The following is a 14791-nucleotide window of genomic DNA, read 5'->3' on the forward strand; positions in this document are numbered from 1 at the left end:
AAGTGTAGTATCAGTTCTTATCAGTTTAAGATCTGATATGTCCTCTATTTGAGGGCTATTACCCTCTGCACCCTCCCCCCATCTTAAAGACCCAAATGACAGCTGTCAAAAACAAAGCTTTTGAAATCAGTGAGGGATTGGAGAGGATTGCAACTCTAGTTGACGTTGACAGCTGCATCCCCAACTGCTGCGGGCGGGGGGCAGGGAGCTTTCTGCCCACCAAGAACTATCTTGCCTCAATAACCAACTAGTGGGGAGGGTAACTTTCTCCCCACAGCAATTTTAATGTGTGCAGCCTGCTTATTTCAAATGTTTTGTGTGGCTCTCATATGACAGCCAAGAATCTGGGGGGCTTGTAAGAGATACCTCACTTTCAAATGAACAGGGAGGGTCAAATCTGTATTGATTCAGAAATGAGCTGAGCCATTTCCCAATTGCTTTGCCAGGGGTGGGCTGTGTGAATGGCTCAGCTTATTTCTGAGCCACTCTGATGCAAGGCATCTTTAATTAATTTAAGAAGTACATCTTAAATCTCACTGGCTACTGGAAACATAACAGGGGAAGCTTCCTTTTGCTTACTATAAATAGATACATTCAACTTTTCCCTTCCTGAAGTAAAAGACATGTAACAGTGGGAAAATATTTTGGCCACTGTATGTTAATTTCTGCTGTCTATTAAAAATTCTTGGAATGTGAAAATGAATGGGGTCATATTTTTATTAAGGTAACTTGTTTTCACAACTAAATGCTGGAATTTGCTATATCAAACATATACAAATCCTGAGTCAGACTGATTCATGCATTTGAGATAGTTGCACATGACTAGGAACTCAAAATGTAGTAGATGCATTGTCCAAGACATTCTGATTATATCAAAGTCTAAAAGTGGGACACTAGTTCCTCCCTCCTACAAACTGGGATCATTAAATGTACCTCAGTATGGTTAAGCGTCTTTTACAGTTACTATACAGCTGAAATTGGGTACACATATAGCCCAAGGCAGCCAGATTATTAGAACAGCCTGAAAATTGTACACATTTTTACATCTAACAGTCAAACATTCGGATTCAACATTTATCTCATAATAGATGCCAGCACTCCAGCACAGAGTGAGCCATGCATGAGGGTGAAATGTGTGGGAGTTCCATTGCCCTTTCACACATCATATGGGAATTTCCACTACCAGCCAGGGATGTCTATCTGAAAGGGTATGTGTGGATATTTGTACAACTTCCCTCAAATGGAGGACATGAATGGTTACACTATTTCCATGCTAGCTAGAAAGCTGAAACTTGCTACACATGTGGCACAATACATCCTCCTTAATGAAAAAGTATGAAAATGAGACATTTATCTGTCCCTCAAAGGTTGAAGTAATTCCTTTATCTCAAATGGTTGAAGTATTTTGTCACTACCAAAGAAGCTGCCATTTGGTACACATGTAGTTATTAGAACTATCTTAGTGTGACAGTTTTACATTTAAAAGTTAGAATTTTACTTTTAAAAACAGTGGAGGCTGGTGGCTCTGATGTCAGTAGGGTGGTGAATCTGCTCCGGGTTTCAGTCAGAACCAGTCAAGAAGCTATCCAAGGTGTGAGGCATGCTTTCTTGGAAGTAAGCTCTATTGGACTCAGTGGGATTTACTTCTGAGTAAACATGCATACAGTTGGGTGACAAATGAATTCTGATTTAAGACCATTCACATAGGCTTCTTGGATAGCTTCTTTAAATTTCTGACTTGTTCTGACTAAAACTTGGAGCAGATTCACCGCCACACCAACATCGGAGCCACCAGCCTCCACTGTTTAAAACTTAGCATAATAAGAGGCCAGCACTCCAGCACAGAACAAACAAAACCACATGGAGCAGAATGTGGGGCTGTAGAAGTTCTGTTATCTCTTGCACACGTTGAATCAGCTGGGGTGGGGTGGGGAAGTTCCAGTAGCAGCCGGGAACATGAATCTATGCTTGCAGTATGAAGATTTAATTCACTGTATCAGTCACTGTCTCTGTCTCCTTCTCATGACACATAAATTAAGATAAGATTATTTATAGTCTGTGTATTCTTTTAGACAAGAATGTGTCCAAAACTGTAATTAAAACATGTTACATGTACCCTGTTTGGGAATATATGCATTAAACTAATGTAATCCTTTTCAGCATGTGTTGTCTGGAAGAATAGAGGTTTAGGGCTGCAATACTATGCATGTTTTCTTGAAAGTAAGCTCTATTGGACTCAGTGGGATTTACTTCTGAGTAAAATGCATCCAATTGGGTGAGAAATGAATTCTGATTCAAGACCATTGCAGATTATTGCTAACAATTGTTTGCTAGGCATTCTTTTTCAGTTTTAATTCGTTTTAAATAGCCCCATACTGGGGGGGCGGGGGAAGCTATATAGTTCTGCTTTGCAGAATTAACCTTTGTTTTCATCTTTGTCACAGGCCTAGTTTGCATGAAGTCCAGCACCTCAGTGGTTGAACTCGTTATGCTTCTTTGTTCACAGGTAAGATGATTCCTTGGTTTATCAATAATCCTGCTTTGATTTATTTTAAGTGAAATGCAATTATTAAACAAGTGGTCTTGGACCCATATACTTAAACATTTACTGCTTGGTACTGTGTCCTGTTGTATAGCTACAGAGCTGGCATAGTGAAATGCAGTGTAATCTTTTGCATGCTGACATTTTTGAAGAGGGAGACCCTTATTTTTCTTTACATAAAGACATATGCATGGATACATGCTCTCCTCACATATTAAACTTATGACCTTTACAGTATGTTCTAACATTGAATGATAAACCTTTATTAAAGCAGCAGTAATAACTGGGTTAACTAAAAAGCTAGTAATTCAGGTCTTAAATACATATGATTCAGCATTGTAAAATCTTGTTAGCAGTCTGTTGAATAATTTTGCTTGCTCTTCTATGTTTCTCTTTGGCAGTATTGCTTGTGCATACTATTTTGCAAGCCAGTTAGAGTTTGGTGTAACATCTGAAAATGCATGATATTGCTAAATTAACGTAATATGTGATACGGTAGACAACTGGGAGCCATTTAATTAGACTGTCATGCAGGATACACAGAAAGCCAAGAAGGGTGGAGGGTGTTCAAGGTATATTGCTGTGGGATGGCTATAACACATGTCCAAAGTAAGGGACAATCTAAAACAGAAATTGAGATGTGAGGTTTTGTTTTCGTTTTAATTGATAATAAATCTGAACTTAAGCATTGCTGTAAAATCTTCAGGGGTAAACTCTCCCTTTATCTCTCTCTAATCCAAACATATTAACATTTCCTCCAAATATTACTCTATCTGCCCTTCTATGTTGTTAGTTTGCAAGAATACATGTATTCTAAGGAACAATTATGCAAATAAAAAGGGATGTTTAAGTAGATATTCCTATGAGCACAATGAATTAACCTTAGTTGTATACTTGCTGTTACATTAGGTAAATTTAGCTGAGTCTATTTTTCTGTCAGCTTTAATAAATAAATTGTGCCTACAACTGGTTTAAACGTTTCGATATTGTCCATAGCTGAAAGTTAATACAAATAATTGAAGCTATGTTCCCTACTTACCTGCTATTTGCTGGTCCATAGGCTGCATTTCTTCTATTTGGATCCCACAAGGAAATAATTGGGCCTTTTTTATGTTGTGAGCAGACTAGATATTGGTAAGGGAAAGGTTAAAGAAAAGACATCTGTAGTCGGAATCTTCACTGTGGCTGAGCTTCAAAACATCTTCCACAGAGAACTTAAAGCGTGTTACCTAATGGTTAAGTCCTTAGTTCATGAAAAATGGCAAAATAACCATGAAGTCTACTGAGTTCTCTAACAAGCAGTTCTCAAGCAGATTCTTGGGAGAAGGAATAACTTGCAATACCTTCTTCTGTGCTCTTTGTTTTAACTGCAGTTCACAAGGATAAAGTGGAATGCAGCATTTGGGGTCTAGTGTGTTTTGATGGCCTCATCATCTAATCATAGGTTTAACATTACTCATTTGCTGGCTCCAGGAATTCCTGCCATTAAGGACTCTAGAGATGTAATTTGCCTCAAATATTGATTGTGGGGAAGAGTGCGAAATTTAAGCTCCTTTGCTATTTTTTCTTTGAAGCACCATAGTGAATCTATGCAACAAACATAGCTACATTGTATTATTAATTTAAAATAAATCTTATTTTTAGATAAATTCTTTAAATAAATACAGATTTTGAAGGACAGTCTTAGGTGGGCTGATAACTAATTCCATTTTCACTTCACCCCCTTTCACCCAAATATCAAAACAGATTTATTTTTATTTTTATTTTTTGGTAATTTCACAAAGATACCACACTCACAAAGGTAATAGTACTCAGAACAGCAAAATTTCAACTCCTTTGATTCTGGATACTATAGTTGATACTATATACTCGATAATGTTTCAGAAGATCCTTGGCCTCCTAATTGCTTTTGCCATTTCAGAAATGTAATGTGAAAAAAATTTGCATAAGGTATAGCGTTCCATGTTATGTTTGGAGAGAGAACATGAATAACTGGCTCTCATTGTTGGGTATATTAATAGCTTTCAACTCTGATATCATTGGATAAATTATGGCAGAGTGCACAATCTTTTTGGACCTGAGGGCCGCGAGGAGCAACACCGGGGGCCTGGGAGGCCACACGTGTGTACGCATACACATGCACACACTGCTGAAGTGGGGGGAAGGCAGCTTTTGGGATCTCATCCCATCTTTTTTTATAATGAACACCACCTGGATCCAATCCCATCCTATTCCATCCCACCTATTTTATTTTTTGTAACCCTATTTTGTTCATGTTATCTTATCTCATCCCTTTTTACAATGTATTTACCCACCCTTTATATTATAATGAACACCCCCATCCCATCTATTTTTAAACTCCCATTCTTCTTATAATAATGAACCCCCACTTTATGTATTCTATCCAAGAATAAACACTCCTATTTATTTTATTTTCTGTTATCCAATCTTATTAATTTTATCCCTTTTTATAATGAACCCTCCCCCATCCCATCTCACTTTATTTTCCCCTCTATTTTTATTTCTTTTTCATTTTACTTAATCCCCCTCCTGCTCCTTTGTTTCAAAACACCGGCTTACCTTGTCTGTGCAGAGCAGCACTTTGCTGAGCCCCATTCCCAGAGCATCCTGGGAAGTAAACAGGAAGTAAGCATTCTCAGAGCCTCCCAAACACCCAAAATGAATGGTGTAAGTGTTTATTGGCAGCAGGGGGCCTTGTGGGGACTTCCATGTAGGCTTTGGGGCACATTTATTTGTTTGTTTGTTTGTTTGTACTCTACCTTTCTACCAAGAAAATGGCTCTCAGAGAGCTTCGGCTAATGGGTGGTATAGTAATTCAATAAATAAAACAAAAACAGAATAAAAACACATCCAACTGAATAGACCCACTTACACACCAAAGGCCTGGTTGAATAAAAATGTCTTTGCCTGGACAGCAAAAAGGGAGCCAACCTAGCATCCCTCTGCAGGGAGCTTCACTGTCTGGGAGCAGCCACCAAGAAGGCTCTCTCGCATCTCCACCAAACGTGTATCTAAAGGTGGTGGTACCGAAAGAAAGGCCTCTCTTGAAGATCTTAAAACATGACAGGCTTGTATGGGAGAAGATGGCATTTTAGGTAGCCTGGTCCCCAGCTGTATAGAGCTTTATAGGTCATAACTGGCACTTAAAATTGTGTCCAGAAACAGACTGAGGGCCAGTGAAGCTGTTGTAATAAGGGAGTCACATGCTCCCTGTAACCAGCTTTGGTCAACAGTCTGGCTGCATCATTCTGGACCGGATGAAGTATCTGAATTGTTTTCAAAGGCAGCCCCATGTAGAGTGTGTTACAATAGTCTAGGTAGGATCTAACTAAGACATGGATGACTGTGGCCAGATCGGACATCTCTAGGAACAGGGTGAGTTGGCGCCCTAGCTCTGCTGTGCAAACACACTTTTGGCTGAGTCTAGGAGTGTAATCCCTCCAGCACAGGTTGTCCCTATTCCCTGATCTGCCTTTTGACTATCCAGGAGCACCTCTTTCTAGTCTGCATTAAGCTTCAGTTTGTTCACCCTCATTCAGTTCACTTTTTGCACCCGTGATTTATATGATGCCATCAGTGTACCTGGCACTTTACAGAGCATAAGAGGACATATCCCTACTCCGAGAAGCTTACAATCCAAAGTATAGTCTAAAAGTAGACTTCTTGTTGTTTGCTTCATTACTGCTGTTATTTTATTGAATTTTACCCTATCAGGAAGCAGTGAGCTACATTATAAAACTGAAATCTAAGTGCTATACAGAACTGCAACAGTGTGTAAAATCATAAATGTAAGAACTGGAATCCCCAACGGATAATCCACATTAGCAACTCAAAGGTCTCCCCACCACCACCACCACCCAAATCTAAAGCCTTCCTCAGTTTTAGGTGAGTGAGTCCCAGTACCTTATAATCAAAATTAGGGAGGCTGATTTTTATGAAACATAGAATACATCAGTTTGTCCAGATTGTGATCATGTGGCTAATCCTGGAAGAAAGCTGGTCCACACATCCACTTTCATATTCAGAATAGTGGATTAATCTGCATAGTTTGCAAAATATTGTAGTTGATTCACATAATACAAGCAAACCATTAGGGATGCAGGCACAGAAATGGTTCAGCTCATTATGTTTTTTTTTAATTAAATATTAAAATAATAGTTGTACAACCCAGCCAAATTAAACCCTTTGAAGGTTGTGTTAGGAAAGTTAAGAATATATCTAAATTTGCCATATTGGAATTAATGGTACTTAAAGTGTTTAGCTTTGTCTGGATCGTGCCTTAGTTAAATGGTTAATTTATGAATCTTATATATTCTAGTAGATGAATCCATTAATTTCTCTGTGAGAAAAAATTAGTTCTGAAGAAAAGCATACTTGGTTTTAAGCTGAAGCACACGTGTTGCAGCAGGCATCGCCTTAGAAAAAGAATTTCACCCTTTTTCTCACATCAAAGAGTTGGAAGTGACTTTGGAGTTCATCTAGTTCAACCTCCTACTCAATACGTGAACTGCAATGGAGAATGTAAGAACAGTATCCCAGACATATGGCCATCCACCCTCTCCTTAAATATTTCCAGTAACATAAGGAGAGGCTAGTTTGTATGTCATGACAACCCAGGGATGCTGTGTTCTTGGGTTGTTTAGCATTTTGTGTGAACTAGGAACTCTGGCTTATTTTATTTATTTTCTTTATCTGTGGTATTTATATATTTAATTATTTATTTTTATTTTATTTTATTGCATTTATATTATGCCTTTTTTCCTCTTGCAAGGAACCCAAGGCGGCTTACATTATCCTCCTCCTCTCCATTTTATTTTCACAACAACAACCCTGTGAGGTAGGTTGGGCTGAGAGTCTGTGACTGGTCCAAAGTCACCCGGTGAGCTTCCATGGCTGAGTGGGGACTAGAACCTGGATCTCCTGGCTCCCAGTCCAACACTCTCACCACTACACCATGCTGGCTCTCACTGAATATACCACTGAATATAATAAAATCTCTCAGTGGTTCACAGTATTAAAAACACAACATTAAGACAAAGCATGAAAAACACTACCAACTACAGTAAAAAATCAAGGAACAGTAAAATGGAGTGGCATAATTAATTTAGAGCCCAGGGAAAGTGTCAGGCTTCTCGATACCCCCAGCACACACTCTCAGGCAATCTGATACTAGACACCCAAATCAGTGAGAGTTCATTATTGCAGGAAATCCCATGGCAAAAGCGTAATGGTGACGCTCTTCAGAAATCATATGGCTGATGGTCAGTAGCTATTGTCTGTATGTAATTCCAGAACAGTCCAAAGCGAAACACTACTACTGTGACTGAGATCCTCATCAACATGGTTTTCCCATTGTCATTCTCCACAGTTCTGAACACAAGGGAAGGGACTCTGGATTCCTGAGTACCCAACCCAGGTAATCTTTTCACGGGATTCCTACCCTGGACATGGAAAGGGATCCATCAGGGGATCAAGGGATAACTTCTTCAAGGACTTAAACAAACCACACCCATAGAGAGCCTAACTTTGAATCTTTTGTTGATAACTCCAGGCTACATGGTCAAGGCCTATCAGGATCAAAGGAAGGGTAAACTCAGACATGCAGGGAGTTCCGTTCCACCACTTTCATACTCGTAACTCCACACTGCATGCATCCAGGCAGAGGAAAGTCCAAAAGTCATAGATCAAACCCAGCCTGCCAATATGCTGAGCTGATGGCAAACAGGCACACAAGATCCACAGCAATGAGAGTTCAAGACTGTGAAAAGCCTCACAGTACTTTTCATGGCAAGTCTTTAACAATCCAAGTTCTAGCCATTCGAGCTTGGACCAGGCAGGGGAAGGCAGCTGGGACATCCAGCAGAGGCAGGTGGGCCAACTTACCACCTTATTGGCCCTGCCTGGGACTGCGTAGCTTTCATTTATTTATTTATTATTAAATTTATTAATCGCCCATCTGGCTGGTCACCCAGCCACTCTGGGTGATGTACAACATACAATAAAAACAGTTTAAAACAATACAATTCTACAATAAAAACATTTTCTAAAATACCCTAACCCACCCCAAATGCCTGCCTGAACAACAACGTTTTTAATGAACGACGGAAGCTCATTAAAGAGGGGGCATGATGGAGTTCCCTAGGGAGGGAGTTCCACAGAGTGGGGGCCACCACAGAAAAGGCCCTCTCCCTCTTCCCCACCAGTCTAGCTGTCCTGGCTGATGGGACAGAGAGAAGGCCATCCGAGGCCGATCTTGTTAAGCAGCCTGTCTGGTGCTGCTGGAGGCGCTCCTTAAGATAGGCTGGGCCGGAACCATATAGGGTTTTAAAGGTCAAAACCAACACCTTGAATTTGGCCCGGAAAACACCTGGTAGCCAGTGCAACTCCTTCAGCACTGGAGTGATGTGATCTCACCGGCGGCTGCCTTTAATCAGGCGAGCCGCCGCGTTCTGTACCAGCTGCAGTTTCCGAACCGTCTTCAAGGGTAACCCCACGTAGAGCGCCAGTGAGCAGCCACCCCCTTGGCTGGAACTGAAGAGGGGAAAAAAAACTCCCCAAGCTAATTACGGCTGATTTGAGCCGGCTGGGCCAGAGCTCCCTGGCAAGACTCTTATCTGCCCAGCTCTGACGCGGGGCGGCAGCGCCCCGGCAGCAGCGACGCTGAAGGCGGGGTCGGCCCTTTGGGGGGAAGTGTTTCGGGGGAGACGCAAGGGCCACCCCCCTAACACTGGGTTGACTGGTTCTTGTGGCTTCTATGTGTGGGTGTTGGTTGTTGTTGTTTTTTGTTTTGTTCTGTGTCTGTTTTGCTTAGGATCCTGTTATGTGCCTGGGTGAGAGAATATATGGCTAAGTCGGGGCACTTGAGGGGGCCCCAATTAGTGTGGTTAAGGGACAAGGGATATATGGCGTTGGGAGGAGGGCTAGCCAGGTTAGGAGAACACAGCCCAGACAGTTACTGGCTCTGCCGTGTTCCCCCCACCCTCCAACTGCAGGCATGGTGGTTGCCCTATCAGCCTGCCCTCGTGTCTCCGGATGCTGCTTTTAAATGCCAGATTGGTTCAAAGTGAGACCTCCCTCATCCATGACTTAAGAGTGGATGAGGTGGCTGATCTGGCATGTATAACCGAGACCTGGGTGGGTGAACAGGGAGGAGCTAGTCTCTCCCAGCTCTGCCCACCGGGGTACTTGGTTCAGCATCAGGGAAGACCTGAGGGCCAGGGAGGGGGGTTTGCTGTGGTCTGTAGGAACTCCATCTCCCTCTGCAGGCTCCCTGTCCATGTGACTACTGGTCTGGTGTGTTTGCACCTTGTGTTGGGCCAGCAGGACAGATTGGGGATTCTGTTGGTGTACCGCCCACCCCGCTGCTCAACAGACTCCCTATCTGAGCTGATGGAGGTGGTCTCTGCTGCATTGTTGTGATCCCCCAGACTGTTGGTTCCGGGGGATGTCAACATTTGTGCTAAGGGCACCTTGTCTGGGGCGGGTCAGGATTTCATGGCCTCCATGACAACCATGGGACTGTCCCAACATCAGCCCAACACATGTAGCGGGGCATACTCTAGACTTGGTTTTCACAACTGTACACGGAGATTGTGGTCTAAAGCTGGAGGACTTAGGAGACAGCTTGAGTACAGATGGAGAAGAACTCCTAGTGGATGCAATTGAATGCTAGTATGTGCCTATATTTAGAGGCAGCGAGGGTGGCAAAACAACATCATCTTGCTGCCTCTTTTGAATCTTCTTCTGCTGCCCAGCAGAGCTTTTCAGAGTCGTCCGGGGGCTATTACATGACAGCCCTAAGGACACTGTAGATGCCTCTGAGGTCTGCTCAAAATGCATTTGCTAGGCACTTCCAGGATAAGAGCTCCTGCATTGGCCAGGACTTCGACTCCAGTGTTATAGCAGGTGAATCTGGTAAGGTCTCCAGAGCACAACCTTGTCTTGTTTTCCTGGATGAGTTTCAGTTGGTACAGCTTGAGGACATTGACAAGGTGCTTGGACAGGTTCGTGAAACCACTTCTATACTGGATCCTTGCCCCTCTTGGCTGATAAAAACTGGCACAGGAACAACTGGCTGTCAGGAGCACCCTGGCGGCCTCTTTCAGTAGACTCCAATAGCCAACTCAAGACACAGATGAAAGGATTCTTTTCAAAGCTTTAATCCTTGCACAGCTTAATAACTCTTTCAGATGCTAATCACCGGTGACTAAAGCAAGGAACAGCAGAGTGGCCTAAGCTTCGAATAGGCAGTTGATCCCCATTTGAAAGAGAGTCACTTCGAGACCCAGAACTTATGGGCTAGGGAGAGATCCTCCCTCTTTCCCTTGGGTCCATGGGAGGCGGCTGTTGCTTGCGCGCAAAACGGGCGCTACGCCTCCTTTCCGTGCCCTCCATCGTTCATCGCTCTCTGCGTCTGCGTCGAGCATCTAGCAAGCCTCGTTCCTGCACTTTCTCACTGCTAGGATCACTATCTAACTCAGGAATGCCCGCAAGAGGAATCTTTGCCAGCTGCTGTGCCTGTGAGAGATGAGCTGGCTCCTCTCCCATGGATTGCTGTTCCTCCTCAGAATCAGAACTGCTCTGGGGCTCTATGGGCTGAGTTTCCACCCTGACATCATCCCCGTTCCCATGAGGCCCCCCCTCGTGCTCCTCCCCTGGGGCCCCAGGTTTGTGGGGGTACAGCTGGTGGAAGCGCCTCAGCAGCAATGGAGCATGCACATTTTCCGCAGGTTCCCAGGATCGCTCATCTGGCCTGTACCCCTTCCAGTCCACTAGATATTGCAGGTGGCTGCGAGAAAGGTGGGAGTCCAGAATCTCCGCGACCTCAAACTCCTCCTCCCCCTTCACCAGCACTGGCGGAGGAGGGGAACCGACTGAGTGATGAGGGTCGCCAGAAACCAGGAGGGACAGCAAGGACCGATGAAAAACAGGATGGATCTTCATTGAGGGGGGGAGAGCATGGCGAAAAGCAACAGGATTAATCTGGGCCGTAATCTGGAAAGGCCCCGTGCGCTCGCAACGCCTCTAAAAAGTCATGGGCCGCTGGCAACGAAGAGGGAGCTAAGGTGGACGGGAAAGCCTTGGGGTGGTAACCAAAATTGGCAAAAAATGGAGTTTGGCAGGTGGAAGCATGGCAGGCATTGTTATAAGCAAATTCTGAGAGAGGCAGCAAGGAAAACCAGTCATCTTGCTGGTAATTGATATAACCGCACAAATATTCCTCCAGAGTCTCATTGGTGCGCTTGGTCTGACCGTCCGTCTGTGGATGGTGGGCGGAGGAAAGACAGAGCGTCACATGGAGCAACGCAAGTAGCTCCCTCCAGAAATGGGCAGTGAATTGGACTCCCCTATCCAAAATGAGACCCTCGGGCCATCCGTGGAGCCGGAAAACATGCACCAAAAACAGCTCCACCGTCTCCCTGGCTGTGGGCAACTCAGAGCAGGGGATGAAATGGGCCATCTTAGAAAACAAATCCACCACCACCAGAATGGTGGTCTTACCGTGTGAGCGAGGCAAGTCAGTGATGAAGTCAAGGGAGAGCAGTTTCCAATGTCCTGAGGGGGTAGGCAGGGGGTGAAGCAAGCCTATGGGCTTGCCTGAGGGGGCCTTCGCCCGCTCGCATGTTGGGCAGGAGGCGACATAGGTCTTGATGTCCTGACACACACGAGACCACCAAAAATCCCGCGTCACTCCGTGCAGTGTCTTGGCAAAACCAAAATGCCCAGCGGTGGGGGAGTTGTGGCACTGATGGAGGACCTTCTCGTGGAAGGGTCTAGAAGGGACATAGACCCGACTGGAATGGTAAAGCAGGCCACCTCGCAAAGAGAAGGGGGTAGAGTGGGGGGGGCAGAGGCTAGGCCTAATTCCTCCGCTTCTGTGTGAACTTAAGCATCCTGAGCCTGTGCAGAGTGAAGGAGCTCCTCCCAAGAGCGAGGTACCGCAGCTGCCGCTAGGCTCTGGGGGCGAAGAATCGGGGGGGGGGGGATTCCCTCACCTGGCTGGAGGTCTGGCTTATGAGAAAGAGCATCTGCTTGTAGGTTGTCGGAGGCCTTCACATGGCAAATCTTAAGGTGGAACTGGGGGGGAAAAAGCGACCATCTAATCTGCCTCTGGTTTAAGGCACGGGCTGTCTGAAGATGTTCCAGGTTGCGGTGGTCAGTTCTAACTTCGACTGGGTGCTGTGTCCCCTCCAGCAGATGACGCCAGGTCTCCAACGCGGACTTGATGGCCAACAGCTCCTTCTCCCAGATGGTATAATTCCTCTCAGACATGTTCAGCTTCCTGGAGTAGTAGGCGCAGGGTTGCAAACCTCCACCCGCCTGATCTGGCTGAAAAAGCACCGCTCCCACCGCAAAGTCAGAGGCATCAGTTTGCACTACAAAAGGCTTCCTCGGGTCAGATTGCAACAGGATCGGCTCAGAACTAAAAAGCTTAAGTTCCTCAAAAGCCTGTTGGGCAGATGCTGTCCAATGAAAAGGAGATTTCCTGCCCTTAAGGAGGTCTGTGAGAGGAGATGTCAGCTGAGCAAAGCTGGGCAGGAACTTTCTGTAGAAATTAGCAAACCTCAGAAAATGTTGCAAGTCCTTCTTGGTGGATAGAGCCTGCCAGGAGAGGACAGCCTGGACCTTTGCAGGATCCATCTTGATATCGTCAGCTGAGATAATGTAGCCAAGATAGTCCAAAGAGGTTAGGTCAAATGCACATTTCTCCAGCTTGGCATAAAGATGGTGTTCGCGGAGGTGCTGGAGGATGGCGGAGACATGGTGCTGATGGGCGTGGGGGTCCTCAGAAAATATAAGTAAATCATCGAGATACACAATGAGGAAAGTGTCCAAATAGTCTTGGAAGATGGCGTTCATAAAACGTGAAAACGTGGGGGGGGGGGGCCGCAGGCGAGCCCAAACGGCATCACTAGGTATTTGTACGCTCCATACCAGGTGCCGAAACAGGTCTTCCACTCATCCGCCTCCCGGATGCGAATCAGATTGTAGGTGCCACACAGGTCCAACTTTGTGAAAATCTTGGCTCGCCCCAGGCGCTCCAGCATCTCAGGGATCTGGGGGAGGGGGTACTTGTCGGGGATTGAGACCGAATTCAATGCTCTTCAATCGTGCACTGGGCGGAGTTCTGCAGATTTCTTGGCCATAAAGATGGTAGGGGCACAGGCGGGGTTGGAGGAAGGGCGAATGAAGCCACGTTTGAGGTTTGTGTCCAAAAACTCCCACAGAGCTCGAAGTTCTGGCTCCGACATCGAATACAGTCATCGAGCGGGGATGGTCACCCCCAGAATGAGGTTAATGGCACAATCAAATGGGCGGTGGGGGGGGGGAGCTGGTCAGCCTCCTTCTTGTTGAATACATCCCGAAAAGCTGCATACTTCTTTGGGAGGATCACAGTAGCTGAAGAACTGCCAGTAGCAGACAAGGAGGGGGAGGAAAGGGTTATGGCCTGGCCTGGGACTGGCACCTCGATCGGGAGGCAGTGCTCCCGGCAGTAGGGAGATGCAAACTCCACTTGCTGAAGCTCCCAAGAAATCTGAGGATTATGCGTAGAGAACCAGGAAACACCCAGCACGATTGGGTATTGGGGAACCTTGGCCAAGTGAAACTGAATCTGCTCAACATGGGACTGGGCATGCAGAGTGAGTGGAGTTGTAATCCGGGTCACCGCGCCTGAAGAAAGAGGACGCCCATCGATGGTCTCCACTGCCAAAGGGGCAGGAAGAGGCAGGGTAGGAATCTTGTGGAAGAGGGCGAAGGTTTCATCCATGAAAGTGGTCATAGCCCCCGAGTCCACTAAAGCCAGGGCCTCCACCCCACCCCACTGGGAGGAGCGGAGGTGAACATGTAATAGCAGATGGGAGGGTGGGGGTTGCAGAAGGCACCCACTGGGTGTGGAACCGACCCCCACACTGGAGACCCCCAACAGGCTTTGGGGGCAGCCTAGTCAGGCCTGGGGGCGAGGAGGAGGAGGAGGAGGAAGGAGAGGAGGGGGAGGCAGAGGAGCTGCGGGTCTAGCGCGGCAGGTTTTTGCGAAATGTCCGGGTTTTCCACATCGAAAGCATTGGCGCTCAGCGCGCCGCCGCTCTAGTTCCTCCGGTGGCAATGGGGCTCGGGTAGCTCCCAGCTGCATCGGGGTCTCCTCCGCCCCCACCGCAGGGGCGGGGGGTGGGGGAGGCAGGAAATAGGGGGGAATGGGACGAGGGAAATCTCAGCCCCCGGCGCCCC

The 14791-nt window shown here is 45.9% G+C and overlaps 1 protein-coding gene and 1 pseudogene across 2 annotated transcripts in view; both read left to right on the forward strand.

Moving 5' to 3' along the window:
• On the forward strand, window positions 1–56 carry LOC146349591 (U2 spliceosomal RNA; annotated as a pseudogene).
• The window catches only part of NBEA (neurobeachin), a 595906-nt gene that overhangs the window by 225747 nt on the left and 355368 nt on the right, over window positions 1–14791 (forward strand). For both annotated transcript variants that reach the window (XM_084843013.1, XM_084843014.1), the window contains one exon: window positions 2445–2506. In XM_084843013.1, coding sequence (XP_084699139.1) covers window positions 2445–2506 — 62 coding nt within the window. The remainder of the gene's footprint in view (window positions 1–2444; window positions 2507–14791) is intronic.

Source organism: Heloderma suspectum, chromosome 3 (genome assembly GCF_057233095.1).
Source record: "Heloderma suspectum isolate Gila_16-S chromosome 3, 16-S_ref, whole genome shotgun sequence".
Lineage (NCBI taxonomy): Eukaryota > Metazoa > Chordata > Lepidosauria > Squamata > Helodermatidae > Heloderma > Heloderma suspectum.